This window comes from Pelodiscus sinensis, chromosome 9, assembly GCF_052426305.1.
Source record: "Pelodiscus sinensis isolate ZL-2025 chromosome 9, ASM5242630v1, whole genome shotgun sequence".
Taxonomy (NCBI): Eukaryota; Metazoa; Chordata; order Testudines; family Trionychidae; genus Pelodiscus; species Pelodiscus sinensis.
In genome coordinates this window covers 10,924,920-10,946,298 of record NC_143060.1, presented here as the reverse complement: position 1 = coordinate 10,946,298, position 21,379 = coordinate 10,924,920, and the positions used below count along the sequence as shown (strand labels likewise).

At 40.7% G+C, this 21,379-nt stretch overlaps 1 protein-coding gene across 5 annotated transcripts in view; it reads right to left on the bottom strand.

Moving 5' to 3' along the window:
* Nucleotides 1-521: 521 nt before the first annotated feature.
* The window catches only part of OSBPL9 (oxysterol binding protein like 9), a 132,293-nt gene continuing 111,435 nt past the window's right edge, over nt 522-21,379 (bottom strand). For 4 of the 5 annotated variants that reach the window (XM_075935964.2, XM_075935965.2, XM_025186305.3 and 1 more), the window contains 15 exons: nt 20,549-20,642; nt 19,675-19,779; nt 18,420-18,579; nt 17,418-17,530; nt 16,943-17,061; nt 9,161-9,246; nt 8,754-8,928; nt 7,659-7,743; nt 6,647-6,757; nt 6,155-6,218; nt 5,912-6,052; nt 4,634-4,712; nt 4,021-4,112; nt 1,817-1,952; nt 522-1,216 (listed from right to left, as the gene is read on the bottom strand). In XM_075935964.2, coding sequence (XP_075792079.1) covers nt 1,142-1,216; nt 1,817-1,952; nt 4,021-4,112; nt 4,634-4,712; nt 5,912-6,052; nt 6,155-6,218; nt 6,647-6,757; nt 7,659-7,743; nt 8,754-8,928; nt 9,161-9,246; nt 16,943-17,061; nt 17,418-17,530; nt 18,420-18,579; nt 19,675-19,779; nt 20,549-20,642 — 1,635 coding nt within the window. In that variant the 3' untranslated portion in view covers nt 522-1,141. The remainder of the gene's footprint in view (nt 1,217-1,816; nt 1,953-4,020; nt 4,113-4,633; nt 4,713-5,911; nt 6,053-6,154; nt 6,219-6,646; nt 6,758-7,658; nt 7,744-8,753; nt 8,929-9,160; nt 9,247-16,942; nt 17,062-17,417; nt 17,531-18,419; nt 18,580-19,674; nt 19,780-20,548; nt 20,643-21,379) is intronic. The other variant, XM_075935962.2, reaches the window with a different exon arrangement.

Below are 21,379 nucleotides of genomic sequence, written 5' to 3'. Positions count from 1 at the left end.
AGTGCTACAGGGAAGTGGTCCCCTCTAAAGCTCTTCAAGCAGCTCCTATATTAGATAGGTTTCTAGCAATGCTCAAGTCTTTGTACAAGCTGACAACACTGGATAATGTTTCTTCAAAGCACAGTCTTAACTACAATAGTGAATACAAACACTGTTCAACTCTTGTATATCATGCTTTTGGAAGCCAGGGCTAGCCTACAGAAAAGTCCTGTTACAGCATTCCCCTCAGCCCTTGTCAAACTGTCTCATCCTGTCCAGTGAACACTACTGGAGCATGGGCAATCGCAAGAATGTGGAGGCACACATTTCACTTATTAGAGCAGCTCAAATTAAGAAGCAAACTGATGATGGGTAAAACATTCAAAAATACATAATGCTCAAGCTACCATCTGCTTGTAAATTTTGAACTAAGATTCAGGGGCTTTAGAAGAGGGATTTTTATGAAATGATACTGACATTTCTTCCAAATGTTCCATTTCAAAAGAGTCTTGCTTTAGAAGTTTGAAATAAGTACAAGTCGATAACTTTGAAAAAAATCTATTTATGAAGCTTTAAGATACACTGAGTATTTCAATTGTAGACGAGGGTTACATTTTAATTTCTAAAATAAAAAACAAGCAGTTTTGAGTGAAATATGCCAAAAGTTGATTATCATACAGATGGTAAATAAGATTGATGTCATTTTCTAATCACCTGTTCAATTAAAGGAATCCTCATATTTACATATCAAAAATGTTAACGGGATTTAAAGTGAAGTCTTGCATTTTTATATATGATGCAGCTGATACCAACTATGTCCTTTACAGCGGTTATATGGAGTGTATGCATCCCATGACTTAGGCCCAGGTTTTCTTGATGCTTCTGAAGCACGGTGAGGGCTCAGCCATCATGTCTTTGAAGCTTCAATACATTATCTGAATGGTAAAGTCCAAAGCTACTACATGACTGTCAAATAGTTAAGACGTTTCTTGCTTTAATTGTCAATTTGCATTATTGAAGCCAGTATCCCTGAGAGGAACCACTGTAAATGGAAGAGGGACCAAGATCTCCTAAATAAAAGTACTTGATAGTCACAATTTATTTTGATATCCGATGTAAAATTCACTAAGCCAAAACCCATGTTTTAGGTTTTTATAATCACCTAGTGTTTAATAGCAGCAAGTCGTTTCAATAGTGGCTCGTCGTAAACCCAACATTCGCCATCTTCATGGAATAACTAGAAGAAAAAAGGGGATAATTACCTTTTTATGGAAAAAGGTAAAAGCCTGAGGTCACAGGCAGTCCTTGCTGCAAGTTGTGTGCTCAGGCAGCCACCCAGGAAAAATTCAAATTAGGGATGTAAGGCTAATGCTTACATGGCAACTGGGGTTACCAGCATGCTTACTTGTGGGCAGCCAAGAGCAAGCTGGCCATCAGGACCAAAACCAGAGGGGCTTGCCTGGAGCAGCCCCCACTGCAAGACCCTAGTCACTCTGCAGCAGCTGTCCAGTTAAAACATTAAAATTCTATTGTTTAACCAGTTAGGCATGTAAAACCCATTTAAAAAGTTAATTCAGATGCTACCCCGCTGATTAGCAAAGCACCCACAGCTGGCAACATGTGTTTCTAGTGGTGGTACACAGCTGCACATGCCTCAGTGCACAAAATCTGTCCTGTACATGGATGGAAAAAAATTAGAGGGAACAGTGATGAGGGCACTGGAAGAATTTTGATGGGAGGGGCTGATGATGGAAGCCATACATGTGGTGTATGTTATTACTACTACATTTTAAAGGACAAAGGCCTTTCAAGTTTACATTATTTAAATAAAGCTCACCCTTGTTTCCCATGGTGTCTCTTTCTCCTTTCTGGCTCTAGCCTCTGCTCTTTGTCTTTCTTCCAGTCTGTGCTTTGCTTCTGTGGCTTCATCAATGTCTCTGATTTTTAAGTTGTAAGTTACATCTTTCCATAGGCTAAAGAAATAGAGGCTATTATTTTTAGATACCTATGGGAGGAAGCAGTTCTACCAGGTTTTAGAAATATTTTTACTCCATCTTACCACTATAAATAAATCTGTAAAGCCTTTAACATGTTGCTACAACTGAATCAAGAAAAAATTCTTAAGTCCAGGTTTGTATGTACTTATTTGGGAAACACTAATTACTCCTGGGGAAATTCTGCATTGCTGTGCATGTAACAGAGTTCATGGCCCCCACATCCTTTTGCTTCCCTTTGGAAAAATGACTTCTGCAGGGTATGTAAAAGAAGCTACAAGAACGCAGCGTTCTAATTTTTTATGTGGAATGACTTTGATCATGTGCACCAATATGGAGGTGGTGCATCACATTAAAAAAGTCATTCCACTCGTGCACAGTGCAGCAGGGGAGGGAGAAGCGCACATGCTGAGGGGGCTCCAGGCTGGGGTGTAGGCTGAAGAGGACTATACCCAGCCCATTTTCTCCACAACTCCAGTGGGCACAGCTAGGACAAGTCTGAGCTAGGCGAGGTAGGGGCAGCTCTGGGCTGGTGCTAGGGGAAGAGGCACTCCTGGCCCCTGCAGTCAGGGCAGAGGAACTCCTGCCCCATCAGTCTTGGCCCAGAGCGGCTGCAGGAAGAGGACTCCAGCCCTACAGCTGCTCCAGGCCAGAGTGGGCACTCTGGCAGCCCTGTGCCCATGCATGGGGCTTATGAGGTAGCTGCATGGTCACACAGCTTGGAGGGAACTTAGGTCACACATCCTTCCTCTGCAAGTGCAGGCAGGTTTGGGCTCCCAAAGCAGTGGGTAAAGATGGTAAAATGACTATTGGAGCAAGGGGAGTAGGCAGTCATGTATGTGTGAGACACTTTGCTCGTAGTATGCTTGTTGAGGAGGGCCCAGGGCTTTGGAGTGTTTCTGTGTGGGGGCAGGCTCTGTTCCCTCAGACAGAGCAGAATGTAGGCACCTGCTTGCTTTGTCAATTCCCCCAGGAGTATAAAACAGGTATAAACATTTTAAGGCTCCTTTACATTGTAATAGACAGTTAGGCCTTATAAATGCTTATGGTACTTTAGTGGTAAGAACTTTTGTCAGTCCAAAAACTAACTAGTTCTCATTAAAATGTAGTTTGGTGTTTCCTACTGACCTTTCTGGACAGTGTTACTATAAATTGTGTTCTTGAGTCCACAGCCCTCAGTTGCTCTTCGGTTGCCTATGATGTTACACTCATATAGCTACATAGAATTGGACTAATAACTAGAAGTAAAGGATTACTGTTCAACCAAGTCTATGTCTAGACTTACATCCCTCTTTCAAAAGAGAGATGTAATTAGACATGTTGAAATTGCAAATTAAACCAGAATTTGAATTTCCCATGCTTCATTTGCATAATGGCAGCCACGCAAAATGGGTATTTCAAAAATGAAACTGCTGTCTAGACACAGTTCTTTTGGAAAAAAAAACCCTCATTTGAAAGATCCTGTATGCCTTGAAAAATTAGATTTACAGGATCTTTTGAAAGATTTTTTTTCCCCTGAAAGAACCACAGACAGACATTTCACTTTAGAAATACCTGTTTTCGAAAGAATGCGTGGCCGCCATTATGCTAATGAAGCACAGGAAATTCAAATCCCGGCTTCATTTGCAATTTCAGTATGTCTAATTTACATCCCTCTTTCGAAAGAGGGATGTAGTCTAGAACTGCACAACGAGGTTTGCGGAATTTCCGTCAATACTCCGCAATCCCATTCTCCACCCATTATACTGTTTTTTAAATAAACTACCAAAATAACTGAAACCAAAGTGACAATACTGCATGTTAAGAAATAAAATATATAGAATTTTGAAGAATTTTAAAATATAATGTACAGAATTATTTTTTGTACAGCATTCTCCTTGGAATATTTAATTTAGCACCAGAACTGATCAATGAACTATCAGCTATAGCCTCACAGCGCTGATTAGTTTGAGTAAATTTAATTCAAATCAGCTTTTCACTGAAGTTTTATTTTTAAAAAACCCCTCAGATTTATGAACCAGATAAGAAGTCTTCATTTGTCACTTACCAGCGGGATTCATATTCCTCTTGGTCTTCCAGTTTCCTTACCTTCTTCTTAATTGTAGGCATTTTCTTGGTATCTATAAAGACTACACTCTCCTAAAGACAGAAAGTTAATGTGCTGTTAATGTGTGAAAAACAAAGAAAAAGTTGAAGTTTAGTCTAGGCTTTGTTGATATGTACAAACATATTTCTTAAGATTTTCTGTCCTCTGCAAAGAAATGTTAAGAGAAGAAACAGACCTTTTTTTATAGATATCTGTAGCAAAAGCCTACAGTGTTCAGCTACATGCAATTTTAATCTGGTGTGAACATTATTCAGCACTTTCTATGAATATTCACGCAGCATTCTCCCTATGCTTTTAACATCTCAAACTACTGAAATAAAGGAGTGTAAGGTGCTCCATCTCTTCACTTCAGGTCTTTAATTTTGACTTAAGATCATCATTTATAAAAAGCAGTAGTGAAACTGTAGTCTCTTACTATACAAAGTCAGTCTCAGTGTCTCTGTCTCTCTCTCTCTCCCTCCCTCCCTCCCTCCAACTGCATACTCTAATCTGCCAGCAATACCAGATCCCTGAACTGTTTTTGATACAGTAAAAACAAGGTAAGTTGCTTTACCCCTGTTGTGTATTTTGCGTACATGACACCATTCCATTCACCTTCAATTGAGCAGAAGGATTTCTTGTCATTAGGAGAACTAAATGGAAGGAAAAGTTCATTATTGCACTATAAAACCCCACTTAGAATCAGTTCCTAGTTATCTTAGGATACACTCCTAGACAGTAAGGCAGTGTGTGACCTATAGAAATCATCAACAGAGATGGGAGAAATGTAGTATCTCCATTTTACAAATGTGACAACAGGTGGAGAAAAAGTGGGGGGGCATTTTTTGGTTTAACTGCTCTGGTGCAATCCTCTAGATCTCCAGTGCACATTACCCTAATCTAGACAAGCCCTACATTAATAAATACAATTCACAAAGCTACAAGCAATCTCTCTGGAAAACCAGTAACAGAGGGCAAGATTTTCAGAGGCTGAAGATGGAGTGAAAATGTCCAAATTGCATTGAAATGCAATGGGATTCAGCAGTCTAGCTATTTTAGACCTACCATATGAAAATCCCAGATAGCTTGATAGTACAGCTAAAAGAACAGGACGTATTAATATACATGATGTGATAAACTAGTAGTATAATGCACAGCCCTTGTCAGCATCCCTCTCATTAATTATTTGCGTTACAGTAAGTGACCAGTCAGGACTGGACCTCTAATGATGCTAAATGCTGATTTAATGCTAAGTAAAAGACAATATTTGTATTGAAGAGTTTACAGTCTAATTTAAGACGATGCAACAGGTGAATGTGATAAATAAGGGAAAGGAAAATGAAAATATCATTGACAGGATCACGAGCTTACACAGTCTCTCTAGCCACAATAAGCCTGAATTTAACTACACAGAAAACTTTTCTTAGTCTCCCTGTTCAGAGGCCCACAGAGAAACTAAGACACTATTCTTCATCAGCAACATTACAGAAAGAATCTTTTAGGAGTGGTTCTAAAGCCGAATAATTTCTATAATAAAGTTTTTGCTGCTATGTATGTAAAATATAATTTGTTTTTGGTATATGGGCAGGATCCATCTCTTATTGCAAAAGGAATCAGGAGGAGGGCATGATGGATCCAGGTTCAAGTGGTTTCTCTTCCATCCTAATGCACGTCTTCTGACTTGACATGCCCAAATAAATCATGGCTCACAACTGGGAACAATGACCTAGATGTCATCTTTTGCTATAGTTGGAGATACCAAGAACAGCCAACTAAGTAACCCTTTCTTTGAAAAAAGAGTTGTGAATATTTGCATGAATGGAGCCAAACTGAAAGGGAAAAAAAGGCTTACAAAATTTCAGCTGTAATTCTATGCTTCTTTCCTCCATAGAAAGGTTTTGTGTGGAAGATGATGCTAGCATTGTAGCCTGTTTTTGAGCAACTAATACTGCATTCTCCACCCAGTTCTATCCATGGCACTGTGAGAATAGATCTGCAATGATAAAATAATTGCACTTTTCAAAAATTAAAAGAAACAGGTGCTCACTGCCATCTGAAAAACTTTTAAAGACAAAGAGATATAGCATTTACTTGCCTTCCATAACCATTGGGGAAAGTCAAAATATAGTGTTCATCATAATCTAGGCATGTCACACAACCTGTCAAAGAAAATAATTACTACTATTCTAATAATCATGAGCACTTTTAGAGCACATTCATACAGAAATCTCAAAGCACTTCACAAGAGCAAATACTAAAATAATGAAGAGATTAGGCCCCATTTTCAGAGAGGTCGAGTATTAATTCCTACTGCTTTCAATGTAAGGTGGAGACGTTCAGCACTTCTGAAAAGTGGCTCACTCAAGGACAAACTGAGTCTGTGATACGCTGAAAAAGGACCATGGGCCTCTAGCCACTGACAAGAGTTTTATAATATCTACTTAGTCAAATCATCAATTATTTTATTGAGCTTGAGGAATACATCACAAGAAGTTTATAGAAATTGCTTTTGCTACACAATTAAAATGGAGCTAACAGTTTCCGAATGCTCCAGTGTTTACCTTTTAAACTACATGCACACACTTACCTTGCCCTATATTATGAACCCCAATAGACATCCCTAAGAATTTTGACTTGGTCCAGATGTGAGCATTGAATTGTATTCTCTTGCTAAAACACTCTGCATAAAATGCTGAAACTTAAAAAGAAGAAAAATTAAAATACAACAAGATACAGGTTGTACCCCCCAAAACCAGCACTCTCTGGTCCAGCAACATCCATCATCTGTCAGGACCACAAATGCTCCTGGGCCAGACAGCCTACAGGCAGGAAGGACAGCTGGACCCAGAGCAACAAGGTTAGAAGTCCAGCTGGGGGCAGCATGGGGCTGGGCCAGAATCCTTTTGCAGCATGGGTCAGAGCTGGGCTGGTGCCCTGCAGTAATCCCCAGGAACTAGTGGCTATGATAGGAGCCTCAGGGCAGCGTGGAACCCACAACCCCCAGCAGCTTCCTGGAATGCAGGGCCGGGACACTGCAGCAGCCCCCAGGAGTGTGGGACTGGAGTCCCACAGCATGCAGGGCTGAGGCCAGAGCCCTGCAGCAGCTCCCTGGAGCATGGGTGTGGAGCCATGCAGCTACCCCCAGATGTGCAGGGCTGGAGCAAACATCCCAGACAGGTTATGGGTGGGGAAGCGCGAGGCAGGATGCCTGCGGGGGCAGCCTGCCAGCAGCAGGTGATGGGCTTGAGAGACAGTAGCAGGAGACTTCCCCTTGTCCGGCAAATTATCTCATTTGGGACGGGTCAGATCCCAACTGTGCCAGACCAGAGAGATCCAAACAGTATTTACAGTAATTGTAAGTGATTTTTACAACCAGATAAATTACAGGATATTTCACCTCCCCTGCAAAGGGTGGAAAAAGCGCTACAGAGAATTTGCTATTTACTTCCCAGAAAAATGGTTTAAGGAAAGAGAGGTTTCAGACTGAAAATTCCTTTCTAAATAGAAAATATTAATTCAAGGTCAAAACTTAAAAACTGACTTCACTGTTAATCAGTTTTTGTCCAATAGCATAAGACTCTAGTATCATATCAACTTACTTGGAGGGTGGTGAGAGACCTGCTCTGCTACAAATGTTACACTGTTTTTGGTAACCCAAGGAATTGGTCCCTCTGAAACAGGCTCCTGCAAGCAAGTTAAAAGTTAACTTATTTTAACATGGCATATACAGTTTTCAAAGAGGTCCGCTGAAGTAGCTTCTAATGAATACAGTTTCTAGAATCCCAATATGGTTGTCAGTTTCTTGGTTTCAAAAGGAAAGGTCTGAACCTAGCTCTGTATGTGTGTCAGAGATAGAGTGTGTGTGTGTGACACACACTGTATGTATGTATGTGGAAGAGGGCACATATCTAGGATAGATTACTTCTGAGTTCACACCTTGATATCTAAAATCCCTAGGAAACATTTATACCTTCTCAGGCTGGGAAAGTCTGGGTTTACTAGAAGGGTCTGAGAAACCGGCAAGAGACTAGAAAAATGACTACATCTGCCATTCTGAAGACCAAGGAATATACAGGCAGTCCCTGGGTTACATGGATCCGACTTACATCAGATCCCTACTTACAAACGGGGTGAGGCAACCCCGCACTAGCTGCTTCCCCACAGCAGACCAGGGAGACGCGAAGCTAGCACCCCCCCCAGCAGACCAGGGAGATGCGGAGCGGCTTTTCTCAGCAGACACCTCAGCTTGAGAATAAAGGACTGAGGGAAGTGAGGTGTGGGAGAATAAAACTGAGCTCTGGAGAAATGTTTGGCTAGAGTTTTCCCTACAATATGTACCAGTTCCAACTTACATACAAATTCAACTTAAGAACAAACCTATAGTCCCTATCTTGTATGTAACCCGGGGACTGCCTGTATCCTTGGTACTGGAAGGAATTAAAACAGAATGATTTCTGCATGACAAAGGGTTCTTAAGAAATTAACTACTGAAATTATGTATTGTTTGCAAAGTAACACACATTTGAGAAGTTGTCCTAAAAAGGAAGGTCGGGAAACATCCGCTAGGAAAGGAATCACAATATTTTACATGGTTTGCTTCTGGGTTGCATATCCCATGTAATTCTAGTCAGAGATGTGGGGAATTATTAGAAAATATTCTAAGTAGTAAAAACCACCACCACCACCAAACTAACCAAATTATCTTCATTTTCAGCATTTGGTAATATCCAATGACACCGGAAGATCTCGCCCAAAATCGGATTGTAAGGCTTTTTAGCAACAGATCCTTTCCTTCCCGCATGAAATGCTGAGAGGTACCACCTAACCACTTGAACCATTCGGTCTTTTGGGTCCTTCTGGTCACTAATACTGGGGGAGGGGAAGATGAGAGAGAAAGTATCATTACTAAACAGTGAATTAAGTCATTGCTATTTGAAATAGGAATAAGACATAAAATTAACACTCCAGTGCGTTTTGGTTTAAACAGTTTGAGAAAAGCTTTTTCAACAACGAAATGCAAACGATGATAAATAGATGCATTCTGTATCATATGGATGAAGACCAAAAACATTCTTCAAAAAAGTCAAGTATTCTCAAATACCTCACAAATAAGTCCGGATGTGCAAAAAAGTCAGCATACATTTCCAAAAGAGAGCGTCTTTCCAGAATAAAAGTTGGGAGAACCACCTAGAAAAAGAACAATACCTCAATATTCTTAGAATGCTAGTATTTTAGTAGCTAGATAAACATAACTCTACAGCATACATGGTTTTCTATACAGTTAAGACTAGCAATTAGCATTCATAAAAATACTTGGAATGTGTAACACAAGGGGTGAGTATTATTACTGATGACACACAACTACAGGCAGTCCCCGGGTTACATACAAGATAGGGACTATAGGTTTGTTCTTAAGTTGAATTTGTATGTAAGTTGGAACTGGTACATATTGTAGGGAAAACTCTAGCCAAACATTTCTCCAGAGCTCAGTTTTATTCTCCCACACCTCACTTCCCTCAGTCCTTTATTCTCAAGCTGAGGTGTCTGCTGAGAAAAGCCGCTCCGCGTCTCCCTGGTCTGCTTGGGGGGAGAGGGGGGGCACTAGCTTCGCGTCTCCTTGGGGGAAGCAGCTAGTGCGGGGTTGCCTCACCCCGTTTGTAAGTAGGGATCCGATGTAAGTCGGATCCATGTAACCCGGGGACTGCCTGTACAAGAAAAGCCTTATTATCTGACAGCTACTGAATAAAAAAAACAACCTTTCCAATCTGTGAGGTCTGTGATGGATTTGCAACTGCTCTATAATTACTTATGGACAATGTATATTGACCAGGTTATTGGGATGTTGACTGTATGAATGCAGGTTTAGTTTAACGAGAGCATTAATGGGAAACCAACACTCAAGATAAGCCACCCCACATTACACATAACAATGCCAAAGACATTGGAAGCTTTGGAAGATCACAGAACTGAAATGAACCTCAAGGTCATCAAGTACAGTCTCCTGCACTCATGGCAAGGCCAAGCACCATCTAGACTGGGTTGGAGAACTGGATCAGGCTCACTGCTTAATTTGATCGGCCCACAGCAAGTCTGCATCGCTGCCTGAAGTCCAGAGTCACTTCCCCCCGTGGAGCTAGTGTTAGTGAGGGGCAAGTGAGATGGGATGGTTAGGATTTTTTGGCTTGTCAATGACACCCCCCGGCCCATTGACTTTTCTGTGGCTCAATGGCCCTTGATGGAAAAAACTTTCCCCACCCTAGACCACCCTGACAAGTATTTGAATAGTCTGCTCTTAAAAATCTCCTATGATGGAGATTCCACAACCTCCTTAGGCAATTTACTGCAGTGGTTAACCACCTTAACAGGAAGTTTTTCTTAGTGTCCAACCTAAACCTCTCTTGGTGTAAGCCCATTGCTTCTTGTCCTACCACCAGAAGTAAAGGAGAGTATTTTTTCTCCTTCCTCCTTGGAACAACCTTTTACTTACTCGAAGTAAGGATGTTAAAATATGATTATTTGGCTAATTGTATAGTCGATACAATCTGTGGACATGGGTTTCTTTGCAGCAGTGTCCCCTATCCCCCACCCTTGCTGCCTCTGATAGAGGAAGTGGGGTGGGCAGCACCCCAGAGATAGTGCTTTTAAGCTGGCTCCCCCCAGCACCGGCTCCACAGAGAGCATGGGGCGAGCAGGGACTGCTTGAATCCCTGCTCGCCCCGAGGTACTTCTGCTTCTGAAATGTACATTTCAAAAGCAGAAGTGCTCGCAATGGGAACCCGTGCAAGAGGGGACTGAAGCAGTCCCTGCTCACGCCGTTTCCCACTGTGCTTCTGGCTCCCTTGCCCACCACAGAGACAGTGCTGGGGGGAACTGGCTTTGACATGTGTGGTCTCTAGTAGGCATGTCAAAAAGCAGTTTTTTTGGAAATGCATACCATTGACATTTTCCTGCCTTGCTTTCCCACCCCCGCACCCCGGTGCTGCTGCCTCCGATACAGAGACAGCAGCAGGGGGAGGGGAGGAACTTGTGTGTAACCGCGAAGGTTAGTTAACCATTTATCTATATACACTATCACATGCCTAGTCTTTATGGGTACGTCTACACTTGCTCCCTACTTCGAGCTAGGGATGCAAATGTAGCCGACTAAAATTGCTAATGAAGCGGGGATTTAAATATCCTGCGCTTCATTAGCATAATCTCGCCCATGCGTTATTCCGCTCAACAGCTGATTCGAACCAGGAAGTGCACTCCGGGACACGTTAGTTTGAATCAAACCCCTTGGGTCGAACTAACATTACTCTGCACTTCCTGGTTCGAATCAGCTGTTGAGCAGAATAACGCACAGGCAAGATTATGCTAATGAAGTGCAGGATGTTTAATTCCCCGCTTCATTAGCGATTTCAGTCAGTTACATTTGCATCCCTAGCTCAAACTAGGGAGCAACTGCAGACGTACTCTATGAGTACTATTCACTGTGGGTGCTCATGCACGCAGTGTGCCTGGGACCAGAAATTCTTTAGTAGTGTCCACTGATTTGTGCCTGCACCTCCCTGAGCTGCAGAGAACTCCAGTTACTATAAAGGAATTAAACTTATTTTGTTCTTCTTCAAGTGGTGATCCCTATAGGTACTCATAGTGGGTGTCTCTCAAGCAGAAACTAATAAGGAAGCGGCTGGGAAGACAAGCTTTGTATTGCAGCTAGGAGGATCGTTGAAGCGAAAGAAACATCCCCGTACAGAAGTTTGAATCAGGGACAGTGCTTGGTAAACATGTGGATGAAGATCCAGACTGCAAAGATCTCTGTGGGACCTTTTGCAGGGATGCCATTGAGGCTGCCTGTGCACCGACCCAGTGAGCCGTGACAGGTCGAGGAGGCGATCTTACCTTTTCATATTAGAGAAGGCTATAGATAAAAAATAATTTTGAAAGTCTCCAAGAGGAAATAGCCTCTCTGCTATGGAGAGGAAGAGAGATGGAAATTTATAAAAGCCTTCATCCTATCAAGATAAAAAGAGAGAGCTCTATAAACATCTAGGGAGCAAAGCTTCATGTACTCATTCTTCTGAAGCTTCAGATAAAATGCAGGTAAATGGACAGTCTGGGTTAAGTGCAAATCAGAAGGAAGCTTGGGAATGAATCTGAGATGCACCATAAGAAAGGCAACTCAAGGATGGTACAAGTCAGATCCGCCATAAGAGCATCAAGTTGGCCTGCTCGTACAGCCTAGGCGACAGCTGTGAGGAAGACTCCCTTCACTGTTAAATGGGAGAAGGAGCAGGAGGGGGCCAGTGGCTCAACTAGAGGATTTGCTGAGGCAGAGAATACTAGATTCAGATCCCAAGCCAGTGCTAGTCCTGACAATCTGTGGGAATGTTCTCATGATACTTTTCAAAAAGTCTATTGTGAAGGGTGAGTGAAAACTGATCCGTTTTCTAGCAGGGAATGGAAAGCATTAATGACTGCTAAACGTACTTTCAGTGAATTGAGTAAAAGGTCTAAAGATTTCAGTGAGAGGAGACAGGCAAGAACAGAGGGAATTCCAACTACCTTTGGAAGCAACTGATGCTTGTAGCATCACAGGGAAAAGAGCTTCCATTTGACAGCATAACACTACATTGCAGACAGCTTCCTGCTATTGAGAAAGATGGCCGGGATTTGTGTCAAGCAGGATTTTTCTGTTGGTCTCTCATGCAAAAGATAGGGTGTCTGATGGATGGATGCCATATTAGGAGAGATAGTCCTGACCCCATTCTGTTAAAAGATTTGGAAACATCCATTAGGTCGGATAGACAGAATACCATTTACACGGCCTCATTGTCCCAGGCAGGTGCAATGCAGAGAGGACGATCTGATGTTGGCCGTACCAATTCCAGAGCTATACTGCCTCCCTGCAGAGTAATGCGGTACTTGGTCTGCCCTGTTTGTTTATATAATAAACTGATCATATTATCTGAGTGAACCTGGACTTGAGTGGACTGGATGAAAGGCAGCAATTGCTTGAATACTCTTTATACTGCTTGACATTGCAAAGTTCCCTGAATGTTGGGGAAATAAGGGGGTCAGGGCAGGGAGCAGGAAACCCCATATGTACTAACCGAACTACAACTATTAATACTACCTATAAAACTAGGAGAGTAAAGCCAACAAACTACTTAGGATATTTTTACATGAAAAACAGATTTACAAAGCTAGAAGTTATGGAAGAGGATTTCATCCCAAAACAAAACAGCTTTCTCAGTTCCTTTTCTACTATCAGCCTATGCTACCTCGTATGCCCTTGTATGCAGGACGAGGCAGTGCCGGCATGGACCAATGGACACTGAAGAGTTCCTAGGCACATGGAATACATGTGCACTTACAGCGAGTACCTATATAGACCAGCATTAAAAAAGAACCACTGCCAGAACTAAGTCAGAACTGCTAGGTAAGCATGGTTGATATATAGGGTGGAGTATTTTCCAATCCAATAATTTCCTAATAGCAGCACCTCCCATTAATTCTGATACATATGGGCTATTTCCCTCGAGTCTGCATTTTCTCAAGGCAGTTGGAAGCTACAGCACAGCTTGTGTTAGGCACGTTGGCTTGCTGCCAAATGATTCATTTCAGAGCTGTGAAAAACTATTACAAAATGGTAAGTAACAACAACAACAAACTTCTATGCCAATTAATTAGGTATAGCAGGCCACTTCTTACGTTTCTGATCTGTGAATGGCTGTAAAGCTAACCAGAGTTGCAGTATTGTGGAAAAGGTGGCAAGCAGAAAGGAAATTATCAGGTACCTAATTTTTAGTTCTGTGGCACCAGCATCTCCCATGATTTGGATATGTATGAGAAGTATCAAACTGTGAACAAAGGAGTGCGGAGGGATGTAAAAGTGAATATAATAGGAGACACCTCTGCCCCCTTTGAAATGTTCAGATAGCAGCAGGGTTAGATCTGGACCACCACCTGCAGCACCTTCTGGCCAAAGGAGGCCTCTATGGAGACAAAGTCCACCTTGCACCTTTGACAGAGGTGTTAGCTGATGACCATGTGGCTTCTCTCAGATTTCTGCAGAGGAAGTGTGTGCTCTTTTGGCCCAGGAGGTAGCCGTGCATGTGCACCCAAATTCCTTCCAGAACAGATGACTGGATGACGTGTATGCCTCCAAGATGCATAACCTAAGCCACCTATTGAGAGGTTGGATACTTTAAGCAACATGGGCTGAAAGAAAGAACAGGGACCCCAATCTCTTTGGGGATTCCACCATGCTTGAGATAAGTCTTCAATGCTCTTCTAACATCAAGGGTGCACCGCAGCTTCTCACTTGAGGGTTCTGGGAACAGGCAGAATGAAGGAAGAGGCTCAAAGGGACGAGTCGTTAGTGCTTTCACCATCAGATTTAGGAAAGATCTGAGCAATCAGACTGGCCAGAAGGATATGGATGCCTGATGGTTCTGTCAAGCTGGCTGAACGGAGGATAGGCAATTCTGAACTGCTGCCAAGCTTAAGAAAGCTTCCTCACATACAATATTGCAGGATACTTGTGCATCTGCTCTGCCATGTCTGAAAGGGTATAGAGGAACCCAGCAGAGAGGCACTTCAGCAGAAGCTCCAGATAGCTGTGACCACCATGTTCCTAAATTCCCAAACCAGGAGAAAGCAAGTGTGCTTGAAAACAAATAAAAACATGTTTGCTGCTCCCTCCCTCACCCAAAAAAAAGCTAAAAATAACAAATCTAAAAGAAAATTATGGGAGAAAAATGAACCAGCATTTGACTGATGCCACAGCTGCTTGCAGTAGGGATGTAAGCGAGTAGTCAAGTAGTCTGCCTCACAATTCTGACATGCATGGGCCAAGTCCTTGCTGCCTCTGTATTAGAGGCAGTGGGGGGGATGGAGCAGGAGCCAGAGCGGGGGAGGAAGGGGGCAGCTTAAAAGCAGCAGTGTGGCAGGGAAGTGAGGCCGGGGAGGCTGCCACAAAGCAGCCTCTTTCCCACAGTGGGCCCAGGCTTGCCACAAGCAGAAGCTGCTCCACATCCCGTGGAGCAGCTCCTGTCCACAGGGGTGCCAGTGGGGAGCTGGGACACCTCCGTGGACAGGGGCTGCTGCCAGAACAGTCTGTGTTTGTGGCACAGCAGGCTGTAGCATAGACTAGCCCACAGACTGGAAAGGGGGGCAATGGAGCAATTAGACCTGTAGCAGTCACAATGTTGATAGGTTTTTCTTCCAGCAAGAGAATACAGAAGCAGCAACTAGTCCTTTTTTGTGGGGGGGAAAGGGTTAGGGTCAGAGACGGGGACGACTAGAAGTCCACAAATAGCCTGCCTAATGACTTATAACAGAAGAAACCAATAGTCTTTGCTAACAAAAGTAGCAGCTCAACATGCTTTTGAAGCCAGTTTAAGTCAGTGTAAACCTTCTGCCAACGAGGCAAAGTAATCCACCTAGTTATTGAGAGATTCAAGATAGCATCTTTCTTCTATCACTTCTTACTGAAAGAGGATTTCAAATAAAATATTGCCATGGGTTTCAAGTACTGACATATTGCTAAACAGCCATCAGGTTCAGGGAAGTAGAGAAGAAAATTTAAGATGAACCAATATACTTACTGACCAATAAAGGTAACTAAATTTATGTACAAAAGGAAATAAAAACAAAACAGACTTCTATATATCACTAGTACATGGAGACAGTTGTTAACACTATGTTACATACATCAAGTACACTTAAAAGGTAACTGCATAAATTTAACATGCAGGCTTTACAAAAATGTAAATACATGAGCCATAAACAGTGTGGAACCTCAAATCAGTGCCATGAAACTACAATGAAGATAAGGCTATATTAACAAAAGCATCTGAAGATAAATCACTTCTCTATTCCACTCCCATGCGGAGAGACTGGAAATCATGGATTATTAAGCATCTAACCACACTTTTAGTGTTTATATAGAGCTGGCTGGAAAAAATCAATTAAAACATTTGTCAGAATTTGCTGATTCACTGAAATTAAATCCTTTCATGGAAAGTGTTAGATTCTAAGGAATTTCCAAAAAAGACTTTAGGCAGGTTTCTATTAGACAACTGACTAGTTTCCTGCCAGCTTGTCCCCAAGCTTCTCAGATGCTTGCTAAGATAGCAGCCTCACAACTTCGTGGCCAGTTGTCCTAGACTCCCCTTCATCCAGGCAAGCAAGCTGCCAAGGATCTTGGATTCCTGGCTCCCTGGAAGCTAGCTCTACCAGGGCCTGTGAAGTACTGAAGACAGAGCTACCCAGATCACCAGCAGTCCCTCCAGCTGGTTTGCCATGATGTCACATACTCCAAAAGCTTTGGCAGCAGCAGACTAAAATGGATTTAATTCTTGTCAGTTTCACAGTTGCTTAAAACTGAACAGCAATTCTGAAACTGATCAAATACTTCTTAACTTGACAAGGACACTATGATCTTGTACATCTCTGCTTTGGGCTGTGAGGGCGAGAGGGTAGCAGGAAATACTGCCTCTACAGAGCTTTCTTCTCTTATCCCAAATTCATAGGCAGTTTAGGGAATAGGACTCAGTTGCATAGTAATAAGCAAATGATCATTTTGCTGGCTAATTGCTTCCACAGCTCATCAGATTTTAGCAATTTAATTAATGTTCTTAGCATTAAATATAGCCTCTTTCCCTCCTCTACATTAAGACATATCCACTCAAGGAATAGAAAGAGTAATCTATAGAGAGGCTAAAATAGTTAAAACATGGTATGAAAACAACAAATGTACAATACAATAATATGAGAAGTGTAATATCCTAATGAATACCCTCATTTATTAAAATCTTCACTTAATACATTATTGTAGCATTATTTCACTACAGGGCATTCAAATTTTTCATGAAGTACTGCCTTTCAGTCTTACCTTTGTTAAATCCATTCCTAGTCTAACCTGTGATAAAAGATGCATAATAACACTCTTATGTTCTTCCACTGACTCTCCTTCACCATCATCATCTCTATCATCATGAGGATCAAAGAGATCTGAAAAGGAAGGCCACTCTGCTTATTATATTTCTTAAAATACTCTCAACATTCATAATAGAAACGTATGTCAGTAAGTCCTAACACATTTTATTTAGCATACAAATGGATTTTCTTTATTGTTTCATTGAATAAAGCCCTGCTGATAAAAACTGAGATAATAAAATATTTTAGCATATAAATAAAAAAAGCTGAACTTACACATGTGCTGAAATACTCTCTTTTAAGATTATGAGACAGACTGAACCCTCTTTTTTGCACAAACAGCCTATTAGAAACTATTTAGTTAAGTACTACATTATACCTGGATTCATGCGGAGAACTTTCTAATAAAAGAGCTAATGCAATTATCTTACCAGCATCATTTGTTCCATTAGACATAGAAGAATTAAGGGATTCTGTGGTGTCTGGGCGTTTCAAACTACTTCCTGTGCTGCTGCGAGTCAGGACTGCTGCAGATCCTGAGGAGCTATAAAAGCAAGGTATCAATTTCTCATGATTCAGAACCTTTATTTCAGGGGAAAATATTAGGATTTAACTAAATTAAAACATGTATGGAGAGCTGGTTACTCAAGAAGTGTATTTACAGAGAAATGACAAGATATTGGAATATTCGGAAACTGAGACAATATATGCCGCTTCACAGAATACAATATTTGGAATGGAATGGAGCTTAATGATTGAGTAAAAACTCGTAAGTCGACCGTTCGCAACTCAGGGACCGGCTGTACATTATCGACGGTGAATACCACTAATTTAAAGAGTTAGTTTACTCTCAAAATTCCCCAAATGGCAGAAATAAATAAAAAAAGAAATTACTTAATTTGAAAAATACTGAGGTGCATGGAAAAGTGGGACAATGACTGCTTATCAACTGCTGTAATATACATCAGGTTGGGCATTTGACCAGTCAAAAATTAACTGGTCAATTGACAAGTCAAATATTGATCAAAAAAACATCAAAAATAGTCTCATATTTAAAAGTGTTAATTTATTGAAACAGTAACAAAAAAGAGTGAGACTTCATTGTCTCCAATAGATATAGCATTAAATGCTATACCTAATTAAAAACCTTTAACTGAGTTATTTTAACTCAGTTTGTTTTGCAATTTTTCTAACTTCTAAAAAAAATGAAAGATTAGCACAACAATGCTATCAAGGCAGGCTGGCCACTGGCTATTATCAGGGCATTCTTGCGGATACATTTGGCAGTAATCAAATAAGACAGTAAACTGACTGAGCCATTGACCAACTTTCTAAGCCAGGCTTTCAGGATTACTCCCAAATGCCCACACCAATAGCTTCTTACACTTCCAGGAACTATGTTCAATAGTGCGCTGTGTTCTTTTACTACTTACTCCATGCATTGCTTTGGGGAAGAACTGCTCTGATAGAATTCATCAGCATCATAGAACTCATCTTCACTGCTGGAGTAAGAAAAATCTGGAACTGTATTTGGAGACAGATTGACATGGCTTGGCGAGGTTAAACTGCTGCTGGGTGCCGACTGCCCACTTCCTATGAAATTAAAGACATCTCTAGCTGTGAAAATTATTTACTGCTTTTTAAACCACACATTTGTAATCAACTAACTGAATTGATTAATTTGATAAAGATATCAACAGAGTTTAGAAACTAGAATTAAAAATCAAAATCAGTAATGTACACATGTAATTTCTCACAATAGGTAACATAAAATACAGTACAGGGAATGATCAATGAGATAGAGTACGAGGCCAAAATTTTCCAAAACTGTGCATGAAGTTAGGCTCCTGAGTGTATGGCAAGCCTCCTAAATAAACATGATCTAGTTTTACAGGTTTTGACAAACTTGCAGCTCTTAAAGAAATCTCAGTGAAGTTTATGGGAACTGCATGGCCTCAGAATCTTAAATAAATAAATAAATCAGGCCACATTTATTTAGGAGCCTAACTATGGATTCAGGAGCCCAAGAACCAACATCCTAATAAAAGATACAAAAATAGAGTGCAGCTGAGACAAAGAACAGCTAACATAAAATAGGCACATATGTAGGGGCTACCTATCCTTCTGTTTTTTACATTTTTTCTATGTTACCAGCAAATATACATTTTTTATTATACATTTCAAAGTAATTTTAAAAAAAGGGAAAGAGAACTTTAGAGGCCAGAGAAAAGAAAGAAGATAAAAGCATAGTTGAGGATTTTGCTAAGTCAAGGTATGTGATAGCCAGGCAATCCCTACAGAGACAGTCAGATATAAATGTGTAGGAGATACAGGATGCTAGTTCATTATAAAATATAGTGAAGCAAATATAGTCTCTATAGTAATGTGATGAATGGACTCCTCTTACTTAAGTGATACACTTAAATTTAGTTTAAATAATCCTAGAAGTTGATTTGGGTAGGATTAATACATTACATTTTTTTAAAATTATGTCCAATTGAATATTAACAGGATTAAAATGGTAGTTAGTGTGGAAGTTTAAGACAAGGGAAATGTAGCTTGAAATGGTGGACTATACAATGTAACTTTCAATTTTAGGAATACATCAGATATAAATTCTACAAAATTCAATTTAGATTTAAAAAAACCTAATACTTTAACATGAAAGATAGTCACCCAGAAATATACCTGTACTATTTGGTGTTGAAATCTGATGGTGTCCTAGTGATGTTACTACAGGTCCAACTGGCAAGGATGAAGGTCGCTGCTCTGATTTCAACAACTGAGCAGGTTCTAGAAAATATTTCAATATGTAAAAACAAAAACAAAAAACATGCAAGTGTCAGATCCCTGCTTTGGTATGGAAGGAGACTCCTAGCAGTTTTACAGTACCTTTGATAGCCATGATTTAGATAATTTTTGCCATTTTCAAAGAGAGTAAACGATTATTTCCTTCTTTGCTGTTAATCTTTTGTATTTAACAACCTGTGAAGCTGGTTAGAGAGTCTCGTTTCCCCCCACCAAAGGAAAAAAACCTTTATAAATTACTGGCTTATATATTTTCATATTGTATTGTTTCTGTAATACAACATATCTAAAAAAGGGACATAGTAAGAGGACTGCCATAGAGAAAAGGAGTAAAGAAGAAAGGGATAGAAAGACGTTTAGTCTCTAATCAATAGCTGAGTGCTACCCACAACCTTTAAAAAAATTGAGATGTATTCTCTCTCTGAAGTGTATATGTGGGGGGGGAGGAGGAAAGGGGCATTGGGAGGAGAGAGGCAGACCAAAATGAACAAAGCCAAAGTTGCACATCAGCAAAAAACTATATTTTTCGTTAAGGATCAGTGAGAGCCACAGTTACATGGACTATATAACCCAGTTCACAAGCCACTGGTGTATGCTGACAACAGAACCCAATAAAGAATAAGCCTCTGTCCTTGTTTTAGCTGTATACAGTTTTCATTCGTAGCTATGCTAGAAAGAATAAGCCAGTGACTTAAACCAGCTGAACGTAAAGAACACAAATAACTTTATGAAAGCATCTATCTGTGTACTGTACCTGGAGGTAAGACAGTCTGGGTGGGCATTGTAGTGATCACTGTAGGTTCCAAAGGACTAGGCTGATATATTGCATCAACAGGGTTAATAGTACTCTGAGAAAAATAAATTAAAGGTTATTTTTAAAATAAAGTAAAATGTGTTCCACGTATGAAGATGCCCAAATGCAAGACAGCAAAGTCCTGAGAGAGAGAGACTTGACATACAAATTGACAGCTGAAGATGTGAATTATTTTTCAATTGAGAACACTTTTTATAAAAATGCTTAATTAAAATATACTAAACTCAATTTGATGTAGATCTGAATTCTCCTGTGAAAAAGTCTAGTTCCTCAGCTTTAGTTTCTATAGCTCCCATTAATGGCCATTGTGTATACAAAGGAGAAAGAAAGTGAACCTATTTTTTCAACAACACCATCAGATATGTATACTATCATTTAGAAAACAAACCACTATCCAGACTGCACTAAGGTACTACATTACACTGTAAAATCACAACATTTATAGGCATACCTTTCGTGGTTTTACAGAATTCATCTCAACACAGGCACTCTGATCCTAACCCAACTTCCATTAAAGTCAGTGGAACTGTATTGATTTCAGTAGGTATGGATCAGGTTCTAGCAGAATAACCATCTCAGAAACATATAATGCAAAAGGCTTTTGAGTCAAACAACATGTATGATTATCCCTCACACTTCATTCTATAATATACCTATGGCTCCCTGCCACTACACTGGACTGTTATATTTAGGTTTGGAAAGATTAGACTTCTTCAAAAAGACTGGGGGCAGATGCAAGGCCAAACGGTAGCACGTGGTATTGAAAATGAT